The sequence below is a fragment of the Colius striatus genome, chromosome 7 (assembly GCF_028858725.1).
Source record: "Colius striatus isolate bColStr4 chromosome 7, bColStr4.1.hap1, whole genome shotgun sequence".
Lineage (NCBI taxonomy): Eukaryota > Metazoa > Chordata > Aves > Coliiformes > Coliidae > Colius > Colius striatus.
Window position 1 is genome coordinate 24,139,558 of NC_084765.1, and position 19,744 is coordinate 24,159,301.

The following is a 19,744-nucleotide window of genomic DNA, read 5'->3' on the forward strand; positions in this document are numbered from 1 at the left end:
TGTGAGCTTTCCCTTCATTAGCAAACTTTTTGCCAAGCTTTTTATCCAGTGATAATTAAACTATGAATCTTTATATTCATTAAAGACACAGCCTATGAGTTCATGAATACAGAAAAGATACTGGAGAAGTCAGGGGAATGAGAAAAATTGCTTGGTCCCTCTTTCATTTCCTTTGGTATAAATGCCAGCTGTCTTTAAAATATGAAATTATTTTTCTTTCATGTCTGCTCCTAGGCTAAAACAATCTGTTTGAAGTTTTATGTGAAGATATATATATATAAGACTTAAGTAAAATTAACTATACAGTACCCCTGAAGCAAAGGGAGTATAACTTGCATGGAGTTTTGATTTTATTCTTTCTAGAGCACAGATCACTCTATTACAACATTTCTCTTTGTTCTTGTAGCAGGAAAAAAGGCTTTGATCTTATTAAGTATTTCCAGGCATGTAGTAGATGGAAGTGCTGGTACTGTAGGAGAGCATGGCTTGAAAATTGATAGCATGTGCCTCTAATGGGTCAGAGGTGACCTTTATAAGCTTGAAGAGTTAGTAAATAGATGACAAATCATATGATGATCTTATATCATGTTGCTCAATGTTTTATTTAATAACTTTTTAAAACATCTTTAGCTTTTAGCATTTTTTCTCCTAGGAATTCTACAAGTTGGTCTAAATAACTGATTTAAACTTACAGAAGGATATATGAAGTTGGTGGGGGCTGGTTTTTGCATTACAGTTTTTAAACGTACATCTTGGTGTTTAGGCTCAATCTTTGATCCTTTTTCTAATCAGAGAAAATAACAGAACATAATTTTGACATCTTACTGATTTTAACTGTATTATTTGATCAATTAGAAGTTGGTGGTATGTACCTCATTGAATGTGTTTCTTGATTTTTGTATTATCTTTTGGATGTTGACATTTCTTGATACCTGCTAATGTATATAGGATCTGATTCATTTACATATAAAGCAAGCGGGAAATTATATGGGGAAAAAAGGTGTTTTAAATTTATAATTAAATATGTTTTCTTCTTTTCAACCTCATACATTTGTAAGCCAAAAGAAGCTTTTTCTTAAGCTAAACAAGTATCTGAGCATCCCAATAGACAGTCATGTGTGCATTGGCACATAAGTAAATGCTTAAAAATTGTCAAGGGTTTTTACTGTCAGAAGAGGTTAAATTTTTGTAACTTTGATATGTTTTAGGAGGGACACATGAAAGTGAAAAACAGTGTTTTAATACATATTCCTTGCTAAGGAGTGAAATTTTACTGTTGTGTGCAATAATCTTATAAAGCCCATATATTTCAACAATCCTCACCCAAACTAAAAGTAAAAAATACATTAATCTTTTTAATAAAATAAAGCACTTGAACTAGAAGATTTAGTATGGGGTTTTTTTGTTTTTGTCTTTCACCTGTTGACATATAGAAAATATTCTCAATTTATGGAAGGCTTGAAATTTTTAATATAGAGCTGTTGGGGAAAAGAAGTTTAAATTGTAGGGAAATATTGCATCTACCTTGAAAATTTTAGCTTTTCTTCTTGTTCATTGAAGAGCTATGCTACAGGCTCCAAAAAATACAAACATCTACCCCTCCTGGGAAAATAAAAAGCTGTAAAAATGCTTGGGTAGAAGTAATAGCAAGGATTTAAATGATACTTTAAAAACTTTTTTATTACTTTTCAAAATTATAATTAAGAAATATTCATTTGCTAAGGACTTTAAATTTCACAAAATGCAGAGCACTAAAATAAGATTCAAGTATTAGGAATTTTATATCTTCTTTGTACAAGAAGAATAAAATATAGACTCAAGATTTTCACTTCTTTCCATGCACCTACAAGTTTAAAAACAGTTTGGTAATTTTCTATATTCTCCGTAGAACTATTTTTATATAGATTGCAATACAGTGCCACTTATCACCAAAATAAATCATTTTAAGGAACAAGATTGATTACATTTTATTTTATATCACCTATGACTGCTACTTTGCAGGAGAATAAGTTCATGAATGTATTACACTATTGTATCTTGCACGGTGTATAGGTTAATTTGATATAGCAATCTATGTAGAAATATTTACTGTTGAATACATATTTGTCTTTCTCAGCATAGGCTGACATTTTATTGAGCCCTTTTCCAAGGTAGAGATATTTCATCTTTTACAGTAGATTTCTACAATGCCTGTTATAAAAGGTAGGAAAAAACCCAGCAGATATTTTCTGTTTTACGTATGTGTAATGTTGTATGATTGGTTTTTTTTTGTTGAGTCGGGGTAAACTACCTTTTATTTGAATTATATTGAGAAAAGTGGTTTTTTCCCAAATTTTGGAGAGTGTAAAATACTATTTATGACAGTTTGCCGTTGTGTGCAGGCACATGTGTGTATGTACAGGCACGTGTCTATTGAGGAGTTAGTTCACATAGGTGTGAGTATATAGATGTATGTTTGGATACTTTTTAGTGGAGAAAATGCCTGTCTTGTAGCCATCACTCTTCAGAGCGGAGAGAAACATGGTAGTAATATTACACACAGGACAGTGTGCCTTTCTTTAACTGTAACACAACAATATTATACTAAGTCTTTTAACATAATGTAAAATGTTTTCATTTTTGAGCAATTAGGTGCGAAAGGGAATGATTCAGTTCTGCTTTTATTAGTATTGGGCCAGTTAGCATACAGAGAGAAAAGTACAATTAAAGCTGTTCTGTACCATATGCTGCCCTCAGCAACTTAGACAAGGTCAAAGCTAACATTTGTAAGTCAGGACAAATATAAGATCATCTGGAAAATCTCTAGGGGTACACGGCTGTGGACATTGAATAAAGAGAGGTAGTAAACACTGGTCAGCTGGATTTTTTTTTGTTGTTGTTCCTCACCCTTCTCTTTACCCTCCCCATCCCTCTAAAAAATGATGAGTTACAATGCCTCAGCCCAAGAGAGTTTTCGCTGCTCCACTCCATTGAGTTGAACTGCCAATCTACTGAGCAGCGGTCCCCTGCCAGAAGGGTATCTTGTCTGCAACAAGCTTTATTGATGCTTTCAAGTGAAGGTTATGTCCGTTTCCTTGGGCAAATGCAAGCAGCTAGGGAAGGGATCAGGTGCTGCATTGGACGGATCTATAGCTCTCAAAATGTAAGCACTAAAGAGTAACGCACCTTTGTTCGCTCAATGTGTTTGCTTTCATTATCATTTGCACATTGAAACCTGCGTGTAGAAATACTGTCTGTGTCGGAGGTACAGAAACTGAGAGTTAGCAGTGAGTTCAGAGAAGAGTTAAATACAGAAGACAACATTATATCTACTGCCCTATTCTCCTGTGGTCACTACGGCTCAAATAGCCCTTGAATACAAGGGAACAGGTTAAGAAACAGGATTATTAGTTTCAACTTCTTAATTTTTTGCTTCCTTAAAATCTGAATTTAAGCAGGAATTTCTGAAGATTTAGTTATATTCATCCTTTAGTAACTGAGGTTTGAAGAGTGTGGGGAAAAGATTTTGCTTAGCAAACAAAAATATAAAAAAAGAAGGTTCAAGCAGTATATATGTGTGTTTATTTCTGGTGTTACTGCTGACTTACATTCTTTTTTCTCTTTATTCTGTCTCACATTAGAGTTTTAAAACATTAAATCAAGATAATAAAACCAAAAGGTTTCCATATACCAATTTGGGATTTTTGGTAGGTTTGTCTGTCACTTTTTAACGTGACTTCAGAATTGTCATTTGCTGAGGAAGAAGCTAGGAAGAGTTTGAGCGATGTATCATCACAGCTATGTATCATTATTAAAATATTTCAAAAATATCATAATAAGCAAGTATAGCATGCCTAAACTGCATAAACATTTCTTTCAGGTGGAATTCAGTTTAACTACTTGGAGTTTGAATTTTTCACCATCCTTAAAAATTACGGTTGGATTTTCAGACAAGATTCATGGTCTGTTCTTTTAAAGGAGTGTTTTATTTTCATTCTGGGCAATGAGAAGAGTTAAAAATGTGTGAACCCTTTACACCTAGTGCTGGAAACAAAAAGTATGGTTGAGGATATGGTATGCTAATCTTGTATATTAGGGCTCGTCATTTTGCTCAAATATCAACTAAACAAGAATTTAAGGTGGGTTTTTTGGGGTTGGCTTCTTTTTTTCCCCCTGTGTCAGCTTTTGCCTTGCTGTAGAGGAGCGTGGAAAGCTATAACTACTTCTACATTCCAAGTTTTAGTAGATGACTTTGTGAGAAATCCTTTTCCTGAGCTGCCTTTCAGCAGAATTAGCTTTTGACACAAAACCTACAGATAATACACTGTAAAATTTTGCCACATGTACAAATCATTCATCAGTGTGCACTTGCTTAGCGCATGACTGATGCAGATGGAATGTAGATAGGCTACTTAGCAGAGTGTAAAAGCTACAGAATAGGTTATCTATCTCTACTGGTTCTGTCTCCAGCAGCTTGATAAATATTTTCCTAAACTTCCAAGAATTGTTAATAACAAGGCTTAAAAATGTAATTCATAATTCTTTAAACAGTATGTGTGATAGGAGCCTTGGTCTTGAGATAGTATGAGCTCATTGGAAGTATGGTTTTGTTGCTATTTTTTAATCTACTTTTAACATTAATATTAAACATTGGTAAATATTTAAGAATTTGAAGCAGATTATGGGAAAATTGCCTGAGAAGGAAGTATGCCAATAGGAGTACTCTTAAGTGTTAAATTTATTAAATGCATTTGTAGAATGAGATTTGGGAGTTTTGCTTAGCATAAAATTTGGTAAACCCAGATCTTCAAGCTAATGTTCGTGTTCTTGGCACTTACACTGTAAACAGAAGCACACTGTGTAATCCTTTGATATGTTTTAGTCAGATTAGATCCATGCAACTTTCATGATAGTGTTCATTACGTATGTTAATCACCAGGGCAGACTTCAAACCTGGGTGATGCACTTGTTTTACTTAAGCCTGATGTAGTACAGATAATGTCTCCTCAGCTGTCTGCTGAAGTCAGTTCCCACCACTACCCCACAAAACAAAAATCTTATTTGTCATACTGCCTTTCTGACTGGATAAACATTAACCATTTCTGGGTGTGGAAGAGGCCATCATGGATCTGTACTGATGTCCTTTGCAACTCATTTGTCCTGCCTTCTCTCTGCAGAGGCTATCTGCCCCTCAGAAGCACTGCAGTGTTAGGATTGATGTATATTCTAGAACAGTTCCAAAAACAGTCAAGGCCTGCACGTGATAAGTTGTGTAAAATAGCTGGGTTTGATATGCATTTATTGAGAGGGAATTCCCCATAGATAGCTGGAGAGTGTTCTGTTAGCAGTGCGTTTGAGAGGACTGGAAGGTGGGCTCCTCTTCTACCTGCTGGAGACAACGCTCTTCAAGGAGACCCTGCAGACAAGCTGACCTTTTTAGCAGCATTCCTTGTCTTACTGGGAATGGCAGCCAGGAAACATTGGTTTGATGCTTCATTGTTACCGGTTTATTAGCTAAAAGGGGCCATCTTGAGCAGCCACGTCATATTTATAACTGCCTTACTCAGCTGTGGCAGAAGAGAAAGCCCTGTAACTAGGACACAGAGCGGGGAGCTGTGCAACAACGCCAGGCCCCTGCCGGCCAGCAGCCTCAGAGGCTGCCTTTGGCTGGAGAGGGGTCCTAGTGCATATGGGGCTTTCAAAATGAATAAAGCAATCGCCCTGACACATCGCTTCTGACTTTAAAATGAAATTTCATCTTCTTTAATCAACTTTTCTCTTTAAAAGCTTTATGTTTTGCATCTCATGGACTTCAGATTAATCTTTGTACATTTTCTCCTTTGCTTTTGAATCTTGTTTGTAGTAACACAACATAAAAATTGTGATTAGATCATTAACCAGAAAAAACCTGGTGCTCATCTGCAGGTGATCAGATGACATCAGAGGTCTGGTTTTAATTTGTGGGTAGTTCTGATTGTAACTAAAAGAGACTTGCTCCTTTTGTGGAATTGGCTGACTATTTCCCCACATCTGGAGTTAATGAAGTCTTTGAGACCACATCAGTTGTGTTTTGCCGCAAGAACCCTTTGATCTGAAAAATCTAGACTGGCACAAGTGCAGCTTCATAACGTTGCAGCTATGTTTTTGCAAGCTATAGTTAAGATACCAAAACAAGCAAAAACTATAAATTTAAGTGTCTGTGCTAGGACTTTCATGTAAGCTGTTTGGAAGGGCTTCTTTTACATTCATATAATTCATAACATTTTTATTATTTTAATGGCGTGTACATATGTATCTGTAAATTATACATTCATAGGAGATTTTCAGTTTAATTTCTTTTTTCAGATAGTGTTTAATCATTTATAAGTCACTCAATTATGTTAAAATTTCAGGCTGAATCTTGTGTTTACAAATCTCATCGATAACATTTTTAAAGAAGTATAATTCTTCAGTGTAGGTGATTTTTGCATTAATCAGTGTACATCTCCAAGGTAGTGCTAAATGTCATAAAGCTTTGTTTCCACTGCTGTCCTGTGACAGTGATAGATTATCCATCAGCTATAGCATATGCTGTGTTATTCTGCACAACAGAGAACTTGTAAATTAAGCCCAGTTTTGCCTAATATGTTTGCAGTCTTATGAGTGCGAGTATTTACACTTTGACAGAGTGACATTTCTGTTAAAATGTCTGAGGCATGGAATATCCATGCATTCATCATATATAGTAAATACATATGTACCGCTAATATTGCCTATAATGTATTGTCATTCTGTCACTCAGCTTTGGTAAGCTGAACAAAAGCTTCCCAAAAGTCTTTATTTCCTTTATATAGATATATATATTAAAAAGTGTGGGGGGAATTAAAATGAGCATCCAACTAAAAGTTGTAAGTTTTCCACTGGACTCCGTTTTACCTGCTGCCGTTTTCATCACATGGCTCCTATCGACAGCTATGTCCTGACTTAATGCCATGTGCCCTTGTCCTAGTTCCGTTATTCTGTAGTTCGATGGATTTTATTGAAGTTCTGTTTCTGTAATAAAAGTCCTAAGAGTGGTAAATGAGTCCCTCTGATATCAAAGGGTGCGTCTGCAGGCCCATGCCCAGCCATTTGGTCTGACAACAGCAGGCTCTGAAAGCGTTTGGGAGAGGGGAGGAGGGGTATTGGTATGCAAATGGAGCGGGACTTGCCCACTTCACTTTCTCCATCTCCGTCTCTGCACAGTCGCCCTCGGGAGAACAATGGCCCTCTTCTAGGGAACTTAGACGTTTTGTTGGCCGCCTCGTTTTTCCCGGCCCTTCTCTGGCTTGATAAACAGCATCCCAGGAAGACAAGGGAGAGATGTTAATGTCCTAGAAACATGCGTGTGCCTGGATTTGCATAAGAAGGGATAAAAATATTCAACTTTGAATTTTAGGGCACGGTTTGCTTTGTAAGTTGCATTATGTAAGCTTTGAAGTTTTAAAATTATTCCTAATTTAAGGTTTTTTTGAAGCCTTTATGTATTTACCAGTAAGGTGAAGGATAAAAACCCCCCAAATACCACATTTTTTACTTTGTAGCAAAAAAGATGCTCTGGTTTCATTGTTCATTGCTGCCATAATTGTTAATTTACATTTTTTTAACTAAGATTTTTACACAACTCATATTGTAGTTTTCAGTATATTGGCCAAAGTACTAGTATGAAAAAATAGCATCACTTGGAATCGCTAACATTTATGGGTGGAGTCTTGGAGTCTGAATTCTTTGTTGATTTGAATTTTTTCCTGAATATTATTTTTATTTCTCCTTAGAGAAATTGAAGAGCTACTAATAATTTTGTGTATTGGACTTTTTATAGTGTTTAACTTGTTAAGAAAATTCATTATTTGCAAGTTGAGAATGGTCATTCCAATGTGGTATTACACTGAAAAAAGAACAATGGTGGTTTCCTTTAATACTAGGCCAGCTTAAAAATAATTTACTTTATGTTGCAGTTTAAAGAAGATTCTTCAGGACTTGCTTTATGTATGTTTTTGATGACTACACAAAAATGTGCAAGTTTCTGAGTGGATGATACAATAGTTGCATTAAAATCTTTCCATTTACCATTGGATGTTCTTTTTCTTTCCGATTGTTGGTGTGCCAGCTAATTAAATATTCAAACAGGCATACAGTTGTTGTAAAATAAAGTTTGTTTGGGGCCCAGTTGTTTTATCTTGCTTTTTTTATCTTGAGCAACAAGTCTGTGCGAGTTGTGCACTTAGAAAGCAAAATCAGCATTCAAGCTTTTATCAGGCCACCTGGCTGAGTTGGCACACCAGAAAGTGTGTTGTTAGGATCATTCTACTGTAGTTCCTCTGTACTGTGGCAACTTGCTAAAAAGCAAATAAAACAAGGGCAACAAATGCTGCAGCTTGCTACACTGTTCTTTTTTTTATTTGTGCGTTCTATCTGTGCCTGTATTTTCTTACGGGGTTTTTAAAATGTGACACCCAAATATTACTAATCTGCTTTTGTTGGTCTTCAATTACTTAGGTGTATGCACCATCCCCGAGTTCTGATGATTTCAACAGAGAATCTCCAAGTTACCCGTCTCCTAAGCCACCAAGCAGTATGTTTGCTAGCACTTTCTTTATGCAAGGTGGGTGAAATGGCTTTAAATACACGGGTACACTTGTCCTTTAGGCAGAGATCTGCAGTTAGCCACTGTTGGTACTGAATGAATGAGGAAGTGAAAAGTTAACAAACAGTGCTAGAGCCTATGATTAAATTTTATATACTTCTAAAGCAGTAAGATGAAGGGAACTGTCTGTTGATTTAAAGTTTTTCTCATGACATTAATTGCTGCCTGAAATTTAAGGGGATTATACCCCAGGCCAGATGGACAGAATCCCCCATCCTTTGATTTGTAGGGGCTTCAGAGCAGCATGCTGGAGTGATAGTGAAAAATGAGGTGAGGGCTTCTTAACTGTTCTGGAATTTGACTGTACAATATCAGCTAACAGTCATAAGTTCTCAAATGCTTGTGTATTCAGCATGCCAAAAAGAAGGCGGTTGCATTGCAAAAAACGAGAGCAGAATTAATTTCCTTGGCCTCACGTCATACAATTAGCTTGTACTGTAGTCTGATGAGGTTTTGGAGCATATTGAAAGCACAGTCTCTTAGTATGGGAATTTACAGAACACTTCAGCTTGTGCTACAGAAGGAAAACTGCATTGACACATGAGTTTAAGGCATAGATAATGTCATTTCAGTTACTTAAATCTGTTACTATGAAATAGTTTTATATTTTTATGGTACTAAGGTACTTTAGATTATAATTTCCTTATTTTAGATTAATAGATGTTTTGCACTCCGTGTTTATAATGAGCTTTGCTTAGCCAAACTCCTCTCCTGTCCACTGCCTTTTTATTATTTCTTTCAGCCTGGAATTTTTATCAGCCTTCTTGATATAAATCTGGCCTTACTGAAGGTCTGTGTAATTAGCAGAAGTACTTGCTATTTTCTCAGCTGCGGTCAGATTGTATTTCAGCTATAAAGCCTCTGTTGTTTTTTGGGAGTTTTTTTTAATAAATATAGTAACAGTGTGGTGGCATGAAAATAGAAGATGCAGTATAAACTGGTCATTCTATTCCTGCTGATGTTAAGTCGGAGCACCTCAATTCTGTATTCTTTCAAAAAAAATCATATAGGAAAGCAGAACTCAGTACTTCATTAAACACACTTTTCCTGTTTGTTTGTTTTGAATTAAAAAAAAAAAAAAGATGGGACCCACAATTCTTCTGACCTCTGGAGTTCATCCAATGGCATGAGCCAGCCCGGCTATGGTGGGATGCTGGGGGGCTCCTCCTCCCACATGTCCCAGTCCGGCAGTTACGGCAGCCTGCACACACATGACCGTTTGGTAAGATGCACGCCACTGGTTAATGTAGTTGTACTTGCATATGGAGATGTGACTTGAATTAATTTCTTGTTTGCTGCTCGTATATGTCGGTTAAAAACCCAATTATCAGAAATCACAAACTTCCTGTATTAAATTTATGTCCTTTTATTTATATCTGTTGTATAAATAAAAATCTCTGTCTGTATAATGGGCTGTTCAGAGGATGGATTAGTCTATTTCTTTAGTAAAGAGCTGGGTGTTGTATATTTGGTATCTTAAAATACCAGTGTTTATTTAGAGACTACTTAATGTCTTATGTCTGTTTCTCTTCTCTCTAGAGCTATCCCCCGCATTCAGTCTCACCTACAGATATAAATGCCAGTCTTCCTCCAATGTCTAGCTTCCACCGTGGCAGTACCAGCAGTTCACCTTACGTAGCTGCCTCACACACTCCACCTGTCAATGGATCAGATAATATTCTGGGTATAAACTCCTTCCTGCTTATTAAAAAAAACCTTGAAATTTAGGGCTGCATGATGCATGAAGTTGGTAAGATTTAAATTGAGATGCTTGTAGATCAGATATACCTCATCACTGAAGAGGCAAATTGTTTTGCAGTCAGCTTAAAGACTTACTGGTTTATTTCCTTTCACAGCCAAGCATTTGTTCAGAGATTGCATCTATGTAACTTAATGGCAATTATCCTGCCATAGATTAGTATATGTAGATGTCCATATGGGTAATTCTGGTGTTGCAGTTTCATAGCTGCTGTAGCACCAGAGTGCTGTGCCAGAGAAAGACAAGAAGACTTGTTTCTTTGGGTCACTTAATAAACTGCATCGTAAATTCCTCTTACCTGATTTGGAGATTACTGAGTAGCCAGTATGGTGGCTGGGTTACTGTCTTCTATGCTAATGTAGAAAACATTAAATACCAGGTGATCATCTGTTCCTTGCACATATTTGCACATCTCAAGATACAGGCATAGAAATTAAATGCTTTTAGATGCCCTGTGTCAGTTTGATGTGATCTGCACTTGGCTTAATTTTAAGTAAGCGGAATTTAGAATGAACCTGTTGGCTTTGATTTGGGAACATACACTCAAGGTCTTTAAACAGAACCCAGTTAATGAATCTACATGGGAAATGCAGTCTGGAAAATCCAAGTTTGCAACAAACCTGAAATGTTGAGTGTTGCATGATACGGATTTCTGGTTTCTGAATGGCTTACATTCATGTTAAATACGTTGTGGGGGAGAAGTTGATAACTGGAGAAAGGAGATTTGCTTCTAAAGGGTCTGTCTTCTAGAGTAAAGCAACTCTTTCAGATGATTCAGTCATTTCTGTGCTTCCAGTTGGTAGGGCTTTAGACCTCCTCTCAGCTTGATGGTGTGTGGAGCAAAAGGGCATGCAAAGCTCCTGATGTTCAACTAAGAGCAGGGTTAACAGAAAGCTTGGTGGCTAAGAGCTTTTCAAGGATTTCCTAAAACAAAGATGAGAGTACAACACTGGGAATTAGAGCAACGGGAATAAGGAGACACATGAGGAACTATTCAGTGAATTTGGCTTTAAAAGTTAATATGTGTGACACTTCAGTGGTAACAGTTCAGAAATGAGCTGGAATAATAAAATTTTCTGATTTTTATTTTCTTTTCACATTTCATCAAAATTTAGCCTGTGATCCTGGAAAATAATTTCAGTGATTTTTTTTTTCTAACTACTTTCACTTGTTGGTCCTTAAATTATCACAGTGATACTGTGTTTGACTTCAAAGAGGAGAACATCTAAATTTAATTGTTTTAATTAAATTTTTAAGTATAATGAGAACTGATTCCGTTGACACTGACTTCCTTAGAATATCCATTTAAAAAGTGGTTACTCAACTGTACGTGATGAATAAAATAATAAAAGTAAATAAAATTTCAGCTTTAAAAATAAGTGTTGGGTTTGGTTTCCACATTACAGGAAACAGAGGAAATGGTGCTGGAAGCTCACAGACGGGCGATGCACTTGGAAAGGCACTGGCATCTGTAAGTAGCAGTTAGAATAGTCACATGTGAAAGACTCATTTTGATCATTGCATTTGTTATTTCATTTTCTAATATCAAACCAGGAGTTTTCATGTATGAAGTTAAAATAACGTGCTATGACAGAATGTCATGTATTAGACAAAAGTCTATAAAAAAGCAAGTGGAAAATGCTTTGATTTGTAGAAGACTCATTTTGACTTCCTTTCTTATTTCAGGTGATTGAAAAAATTAGGGCAGATGGAGTAGAAAGTTGTTTAGACAGAGTGAAAGGTAGTCATAACAGGTTTAGGGTTTGATTTTTCTGTTTTTCCTGTAATAGTCTAGTTCAAGTCAACTATTTTTCATGTTCCTCTTAGAGCAGGTCCTGCCTGAAAGTTTAAAATGTTTTCTCAGTGGCTTTATAAAACTGAGAGGTTATGAATGTAGTGTTGTGTAGCTATAATTTATGGAACAACCTTTAAATGCTGTATATGCATAAAGTTTATACTCTTAACTCTTTTTGGAAAAATGTAGATAATGTAAAGCGTAGCAAATATCTCCAGTCTAACCTCTGTTTGCATATGCATGCATACAGCAATTATTTTTGTATTGATACAATCAGATGTACTTTTTATAAAACAGTCATTGATCCAGTATAGCAGGAATTTCAGAGTGAGGAGCAGTGGCTGGGGGAACACTTTGTATTTCTTGTACATAGCAAATGGGAAGGCTGTCTGATTTAAAAGATAGAAGTGACTACTTTGCAGCCCCTAAAGACCATTCCTGGGTTGGACTCTGCATCTCTCACCTCATACCAGTGAATGCAAATGTGCATATTTGTGCAGATCCTGTTACCCTTGCATCCCTCGGAGGGTCATGTGTTAAAAGATTACCAGATCTGATAATGTCTGTAATGTCCAGATAGGGCAAGAGAATTCTGACCAGAACTCTGACTTTGAGGAGAAAAATAATTGTCCCTGTTGCTTTTGGGGATTCAACAACTAGACGATAGCAATTCAGATTCCAGAGGGCAGTTAACACTTTTTTTTGTCTGAGACTTGTCAGAAAAGAACTGGGAATCGTTTTAACTTCTAGAAATAGCAATGTTTCCTTACTCTGCAGATGTATTGAGATGTCTGCTGTTCTGCAGCCTGACTACAATTTCCCTTGCAAGTCTGACACGCTGGCCTGTGCGGGCTGACCAGGCCTCTGGCAGTGCTGGCCTCTGGCAGTGCAGGCCAGCTGGACCTCTGGCAGTGCTGGCTTCCGGCAGTGCGGGCTGGCTGGGCCTGTGGCAGTGCAGGCTGGCCGGGCACACAGGACTTGTTGACGTTTTCCACTGCACTCGTTTTATAAAAATCATTTTCTCATCCTTTCAGGTATTTTTGCTCAAGTCACTAGCTGAGAAAACCAGGCTGATGTTTTGAGGAGAAACTCTAAATATACTGCAAATGGCAGTCAGGGCAGAAATGTTTAATCTAACTGGTGGGTGGGCTCTGGTTGTCATAGAAACTTGTTTCTGTCATCCTGTGTTGTTGCTTGGCAGGAGCAGCCAGGTCATTCCATAAATCATTTCTGTCATAGCTGATGGTGATGCATTCCATCTGCTCTATCAGTGCATGCCATAGTCTGCACACTTCAAATCCCTCGCCTCATCCATCTGCTTCCCCCACACCCCGCAACACACACGCACCCAGCACACTTCTTGCGCTCGCTTGGCGAGAAGCACCGCTCGCGGGTGTGCAGGAGAGGGAGGTGGTGTCTCTGCAGGTGAAGCTGGCACACAGGAATTTTGATGGCTAGTAAACCAAGAATATTTTTTCTGTTTGAACAGAGTTCTGCTTAAATACTGCGATTGTTGTGACACTTTTTTTTTCCCTAAGACAACGCTGTGTGCCTTTCTGTTAGGATTTGAAATGCTGCAACTGTTGAGAGGAATTTCTAGTTCTAAAATTCTGTTGGTGTACATCTCACAATAGGCCTTTCATGTGTGAAACATCAGAGGATACGACATTTGTTCTTCAGTTTAGGTATTAAAGACCATACAGAATAGTATGTGATTAAACATGTAAGACCAGATAATACATTTGCAAAGGTTCTTTTATTTTAGGTTTAAGCCTGGATAATTGTGGTCTTAATCTCAGGGTAGGCAAGAAAGAGAATTGTACATGAAAGTATTTACACAAAGTTCTCAAAGCCCTGCGGATTATGCATTAGTTTGGATAATGAACTAGTATATAGATAGAAAGAAAAGAAAATCTGGGTATTCGTGCCATTTCTAATGTGTTTCCCTGAACATTTGCCAAACAATAACCCTTTAAGATTGTGCCCATGGAGGGTTATATGGCAGGAGAAACATCTGGTTTATTTCATTGCCTAATGCCAAATCAAAACACTTGGTCTTTAATTTAGAAGAGATCAAACAGGAGGACTGTTTAACTTTGTTGATTATATCAGACCTCTTTGTGATAACTTATGTTTTGATTCCTACCTCAGAACTAGGGTAAAGGCCTTTGTACCCTCTGGGTAGTTAAATAGCCACTGGTCCCCTCACAAAAGAAAAGAAAATGTAGGGAAGTTGACTTCTAAAAGTAATTCATGAATTAAGTTTCTTTGTTGCTTTAGACTCAATAACATTAACATAACAAAGCCTAACTGAAATGTACACTGTAGTGTTTAAAAAATTGGACTAACAGCTCAGAGGTTTGGCTCTGCAGGCTCTCAATTGTGCAGCTTTTGTCTAAGAGCCTTTTCATTAGACTCTGGCATATTGGCACCCCGCTGATTGGAATGGACCATGACTGATAGGAGGAGGAGTCTCATTTGTTGCAGTAAAATGAGTCATGTTACCGTTTAAGCCTGGCAGAAGGTGTCAGGATTGTTCATCATTGGTCATTTAACAGCACAGCAGCAAGGGACTGCCTGCAGAATGAATTCTGACCTCATGTTTTAGTTGTGGCTTTGGTATAATGTAGATTTTCCCTCTTACAAAACGGCATAACAAAATTGGCAAGTTAGAGCGGTGGAAAACTACCAGTTTCAAAGGAAACTTCATGGCCTTTCTTCTGAGATCATTGTGAATTTCTGTGTCTTACATGTCTGGAACTCTGCAGTTCCCGTTCTGACACTCAAGATTTATTCTTATATTGATGTACAATGCATTAATTTCCTACAATGGTCTTGAGATAGTTTGCTCTTTTCTTTCTAGCATGCATGAAAAAGAGAAGGTATTTCCCTTAGGGAACTGATGGTCTGTTCTAAGGAAAAAGTATTCTAGACCAGGAAGGAGCATGTGATCTATCAGGTCCTGGTTTTGTCCGTTCAAAAAATACAATATGCAACTTAAGTCTCAGTTTGTTGTCAGCTAAATGCTGACATGTATTTTCTGTGTGAAGAGACATCAGCCACAGTGGCGGTGAAGATTTTTTAAACTGCTACCTGATGACTAACAAATTATGGTCTCTGCTCAAGCAAAACAGATGATGATGGATAAAAATATGTTCTTAAATCCATAGTCAGACTCTAAACCTACTCAGTTCCCTTCACAAAATGAATTTTCCAGGAATCTTGAAATTTCAAGTTTTAATTAAAGCTGTGAGCATTATGTCTTCTGTTTTTATCAAGACTTTTAAATTGCACTAATAGCAGGGAAGGATTTGTTGCAATTTGAGGTTTAGTATCTCGAGGCAGCAACTCATATAGAAATAAGAGAGAAAAAATAATGTGTGCTCCAATACATAGAAAGAGCAACAAAATTTCAGATGGTTTCTGTTTGGGTAGGTAGTAACAGTAACTACAGCTGAATGCTTTCTTGGTGTTTTCTTGTGAAGGGTAATTTTTAGAAGATACCATGTGTTGACTTCCCTGACTTTAGAGGAAAGGTTTCAGATGTCATTGTTCCGCATTTTCCTGAAGTTTTGTTTGTTGCAATTATTAGTGTGCTGTTAACTGTTTTGTATGCCATTCCCTGTCAGCAATTGAAAGGCTGCAGTTTCTGCTGCTGTTTAAGTAGAAGGAAGATCAGATATACTTGTATCACTATCAAATACAGACTGTGCTGATTTTAACAACTACTTGAAAATGAAAGTTCTCTGGACATTTTTAGAGCCTGGAGTGTAATAAAGCAGAGCTGTGATTAACAACTGAAATTAGGGCTTTTTTAATCAATCTAGTATCAAGAGTGACAATTAAAAGCATGAAAAGGAGTCTTAATAGCTATTTTTTTTACCGTGTATTATGACATGTATTGATATTCAGTCTCTTTTGTCTGTTGCTAGATTTATTCTCCTGATCATACCAGCAGTAGTTTTCCATCGAATCCATCAACACCAGTTGGATCACCATCACCTCTGACAGGTAGAGACTAGCCATTTTTCAATAACTTGCCTGCTGTTTTGAAAACATTCTGTTCAGAATCACAGTGACATCGGCAGTAGCTTCCTTGCACAAGTACTTCTATTTTTATTTTCCATTGTACAAAACCCAGATCTGTAAACCTAGATTCTTAAATATCTTGTTATGAGCATACACTTAAATCTTGGCAACTGGCCTTGAAAATTAGCTCATTATAATCATCTTTGAAAACATTAAATGACCATATACTGTCCCAGCTATGAAGATATCCGTACCACTGAAGAGAAATAAGACTGATATGGTTGTTTGTTGTTTTTTTTTTAAAGCATCAGCTTTCAATGACAAACACAGCAGATGTGCATTCCCCCTAGTGAAGATACAGTAGGCTACAAGACTATCCAGTTTTTACATAGGATAGCTTTTCATTCGTATCTTTCATGAATATTTGCATTCTGTGGGAGAAGAATTTGTGGCATTTTTCAAAATAAATGCTCTGTATTGCAGCCACCTCTGTCACCTGTGCTTTGTGTGTTTGTAGTGTGAATGTGGGAAGAAGCATTCCAGTGTGGGGATGAACTGTGGGCAGCTGCCTACAGCTATTAGTGGGTAGTGCAGCTTTTGCAGACACTGTGGCCTCAGCTGTCTAGTAAAAGTTGAACAGCTGTTCTCCATATAGAGAGGACTGTGAAAGCTCCATTGACTTAAATTTGTTGTTTAACAAAGAACTAGAATTACAAGCAAGATGATGTAACTTTAACCCTCTTCTTTCCTATAGTGCAATTTGTTAAATTATTTCATGTTTATACAATAGTCTGTTTTCCCATTCTCTGTTGATCAATAAATCCCTGCAGGTTCTTGGCTGCTGATCACTTTTGTAAGTGTTTTGCTCTCTATAAAAAAGTAATTTTAATTCATAGTGAAAGGTGCACAGAGTGAGCTTAGCTGAACACTTTTGTCACGTAGATGAAGAAATTAGTAAAGTCACATGCATTCATGCGCGTATCTATGTGAATATATATATCTATATGTGCAGTGTCACTCAGCTTTCATTATTCATACTTCCCTCGTGTTTAATGGACACTGTTCTGGTTTTCTGTGGACTTAAAGGATTGTTGACATGGCATACCTGAGCAGCTGCTTTGGGCATATTTTTTTCCTGTAACTTAAAAATCCATGTTCAACTGGGTAATGATGGGCTTGATGGGGTTTTTGATTAGTAATTGCAGTTAACAAACAATTTTCTGTATCCTTGTGCTGAAAGGGCAGATCAGATGAGAAAATTATTAATTTCTTCTTAACCTCAAGGTAAATATTGAAAATATTTTATGACTGGAAGAAAGAAGTTCCAACATATCTTAAGTATTTAATATTTTTACAGTCTTGATTGGAGCTCCCTGATTAGATACCACACTGAATTTTGCTGGCATGAATGAAAGCGCTATAACTAATTTCTGGGTTTAGAATACAAATTCAAGGTCCCTAAAATTCCCTTTGTTGTTGATGCATTTTGTTGGAAATGGTATCAAGTGTAAAACTCTCTAAAATTTGCATTTTGATTTATGTTCCTCATTCTGGGTTCCGATGGCTGAAGACAGCAGTAGATGTAAGCAAATAATATTGAAATCCTTCTCAGGCACAAACTTAGCATCTGCTTTACAATTATACCCTTCCACCCCACCCCCTGTAATTCCAGTGATATAGAATTTATCAAGCCTTTGGTAAATTGCTCCAGTAGTTAATTACCTTCATTTATGAATCTGGACTTTTATCTTTATTCCCAGATGAGTCACTAAGAACACAGCGAAGCACAATGTAAAGTAATTACTACTATATTTATTGCTATTTATACTCCTGGTAGCCATTTTCTGTCCTGACCCAAAAAGTTATTGCAGATAAAACAAATGTTTTATGCATACTAAAATAATGTATTTTGGAGCATTTTCACTTTTATTGTGATTTTCTTCTTTTACAATTCTCTGTTTATTTAGCATTCTTTTTATTATCAATTTGACTGAGTCATAATTTACCTGTACTTCAATTGTAAATTACAGTAGGAACATTCTCTTTGCCATTTAAAGCATTCAGAGGTAGTAACTTCATGAGACACTTCAGTATATAGGAACATGCTTGGCTGGTACATTGCTGAATTAAGGACTAACAACATTTTTTAATTATTATTAAGTGAAAGCTTTGAGAACTCCATGATGAAAACCCCCCAAGTAGTGTGTGTCTCATCTTCCCTGCCCTCATTTGTTTTCCAATTTTACGTAAACATGCCCAGAGCATAGCTTCTTGCATGGTTTCCGTGATTGTGTAGATGTCTGTGAAGTTTATATACGGATCTGAGCAGTGGGAGCTTCGGTATTTGAAGAATCTTTCTCCCAGGATCAGAGGTATTCAGAAGCGTTTCGTCGGTTTTGAGGATGCAAAACCAGTCCTCTGCCCACTCCAACGGAGGGGATGTGTGTTCGAAAGGGGAGCCAAAGGATTAGTGGTGGGGAGACAGGGAGCAAGAACAATACGACAGTGATTACTATAGATGACCCCTGTAAATCCTAACACTTGCCCTGCTTATTTGTTTTTTCAGGCTACTATGTTGGTGCTGCACTAAAAGCTGCAGTTGTTAATTGCAGGGCTTGTGGTGCCAGGATGCTTTTTAGCATAATTGGTGGATTTCATGCACAAACTTCTAGGAGGGGGAGTAGAATGAGGCAAGCAGGAAATGGGTGCCATCTGGCAACCTGCGCAGACGTGGAGCCTGAGCATGCTACTGCTCAGAAAGAGCACTAGCATTACTAGAGGTGTGATGAAAAACTGCAGGTTGCAGTCGGGTTGCAGGTTTGAGAGGAGCTGGGTACTCCCTCCCACCTTGTCTTTTGATTTCCTTTGTGAGGAGTCCCTCTCTCTGGACTTCAATGAAGGAAATGGTGCCTTTTCCCATTCTAAAAGCAAAACCAAACCAGTAAAACCTCATCTATTAGATACACAGCCGTTGATCTCTTTGCATTCTGTACTTAATTGGGAGCCTGACTCTAAAAATTTTGACCAGATAAAAATTTGAATGCTAAATTGAGTTAAAATATTCTGAAGCTGTTTCATTCATGCTATGCAAAAATAAGTGGAACTCCAAGCACTATTCCCAAGTTCAGGAATTAAAATAATGTGGAGGAAGACTACAGATCCTGACTCAGAGTAGCTGTGTGAAGTGAAAATTGGTAACTATCGTCTTTTACTCACTGATGTCGTATCTTAAAAGAGAATTCCAGCACAGTTACGGCAGCTCTGGGCGTTTATGAAATTGGATATGGTTTATTTATTTATTTTTTTAATTAGAAAGGAAATATTTAGGTATTTTAATAGCTATGCAAACTGTACTCTTTGTTAAATAAAACCCTTCTTTAAAAGGTAACTACTTGCAGCTCTCTGAACAAAGGAACTGTAATATTATTAAACCTTTTCCCAGTTTTCCAGACGTACAGTTCTGGCTGTTACTGAAAGAACAAGCCCACAGGCTCTTCCTTTAATGAGCGGCTTTGAA

General features: G+C 37.1%; 1 protein-coding gene across 8 annotated transcripts in view; it reads left to right on the forward strand.

Moving 5' to 3' along the window:
* Positions 1–19,744, forward strand: part of TCF12 (transcription factor 12) — a 169,031-nt gene that overhangs the window by 130,093 nt on the left and 19,194 nt on the right. For 7 of the 8 annotated variants that reach the window (XM_061999259.1, XM_061999260.1, XM_061999263.1 and 4 more), the window contains 5 exons: positions 8,497–8,602; positions 9,727–9,866; positions 10,184–10,328; positions 11,810–11,874; positions 16,131–16,209. In XM_061999259.1, coding sequence (XP_061855243.1) covers positions 8,497–8,602; positions 9,727–9,866; positions 10,184–10,328; positions 11,810–11,874; positions 16,131–16,209 — 535 coding nt within the window. The remainder of the gene's footprint in view (positions 1–8,496; positions 8,603–9,726; positions 9,867–10,183; positions 10,329–11,809; positions 11,875–16,130; positions 16,210–19,744) is intronic. The other variant, XM_061999267.1, reaches the window with a different exon arrangement.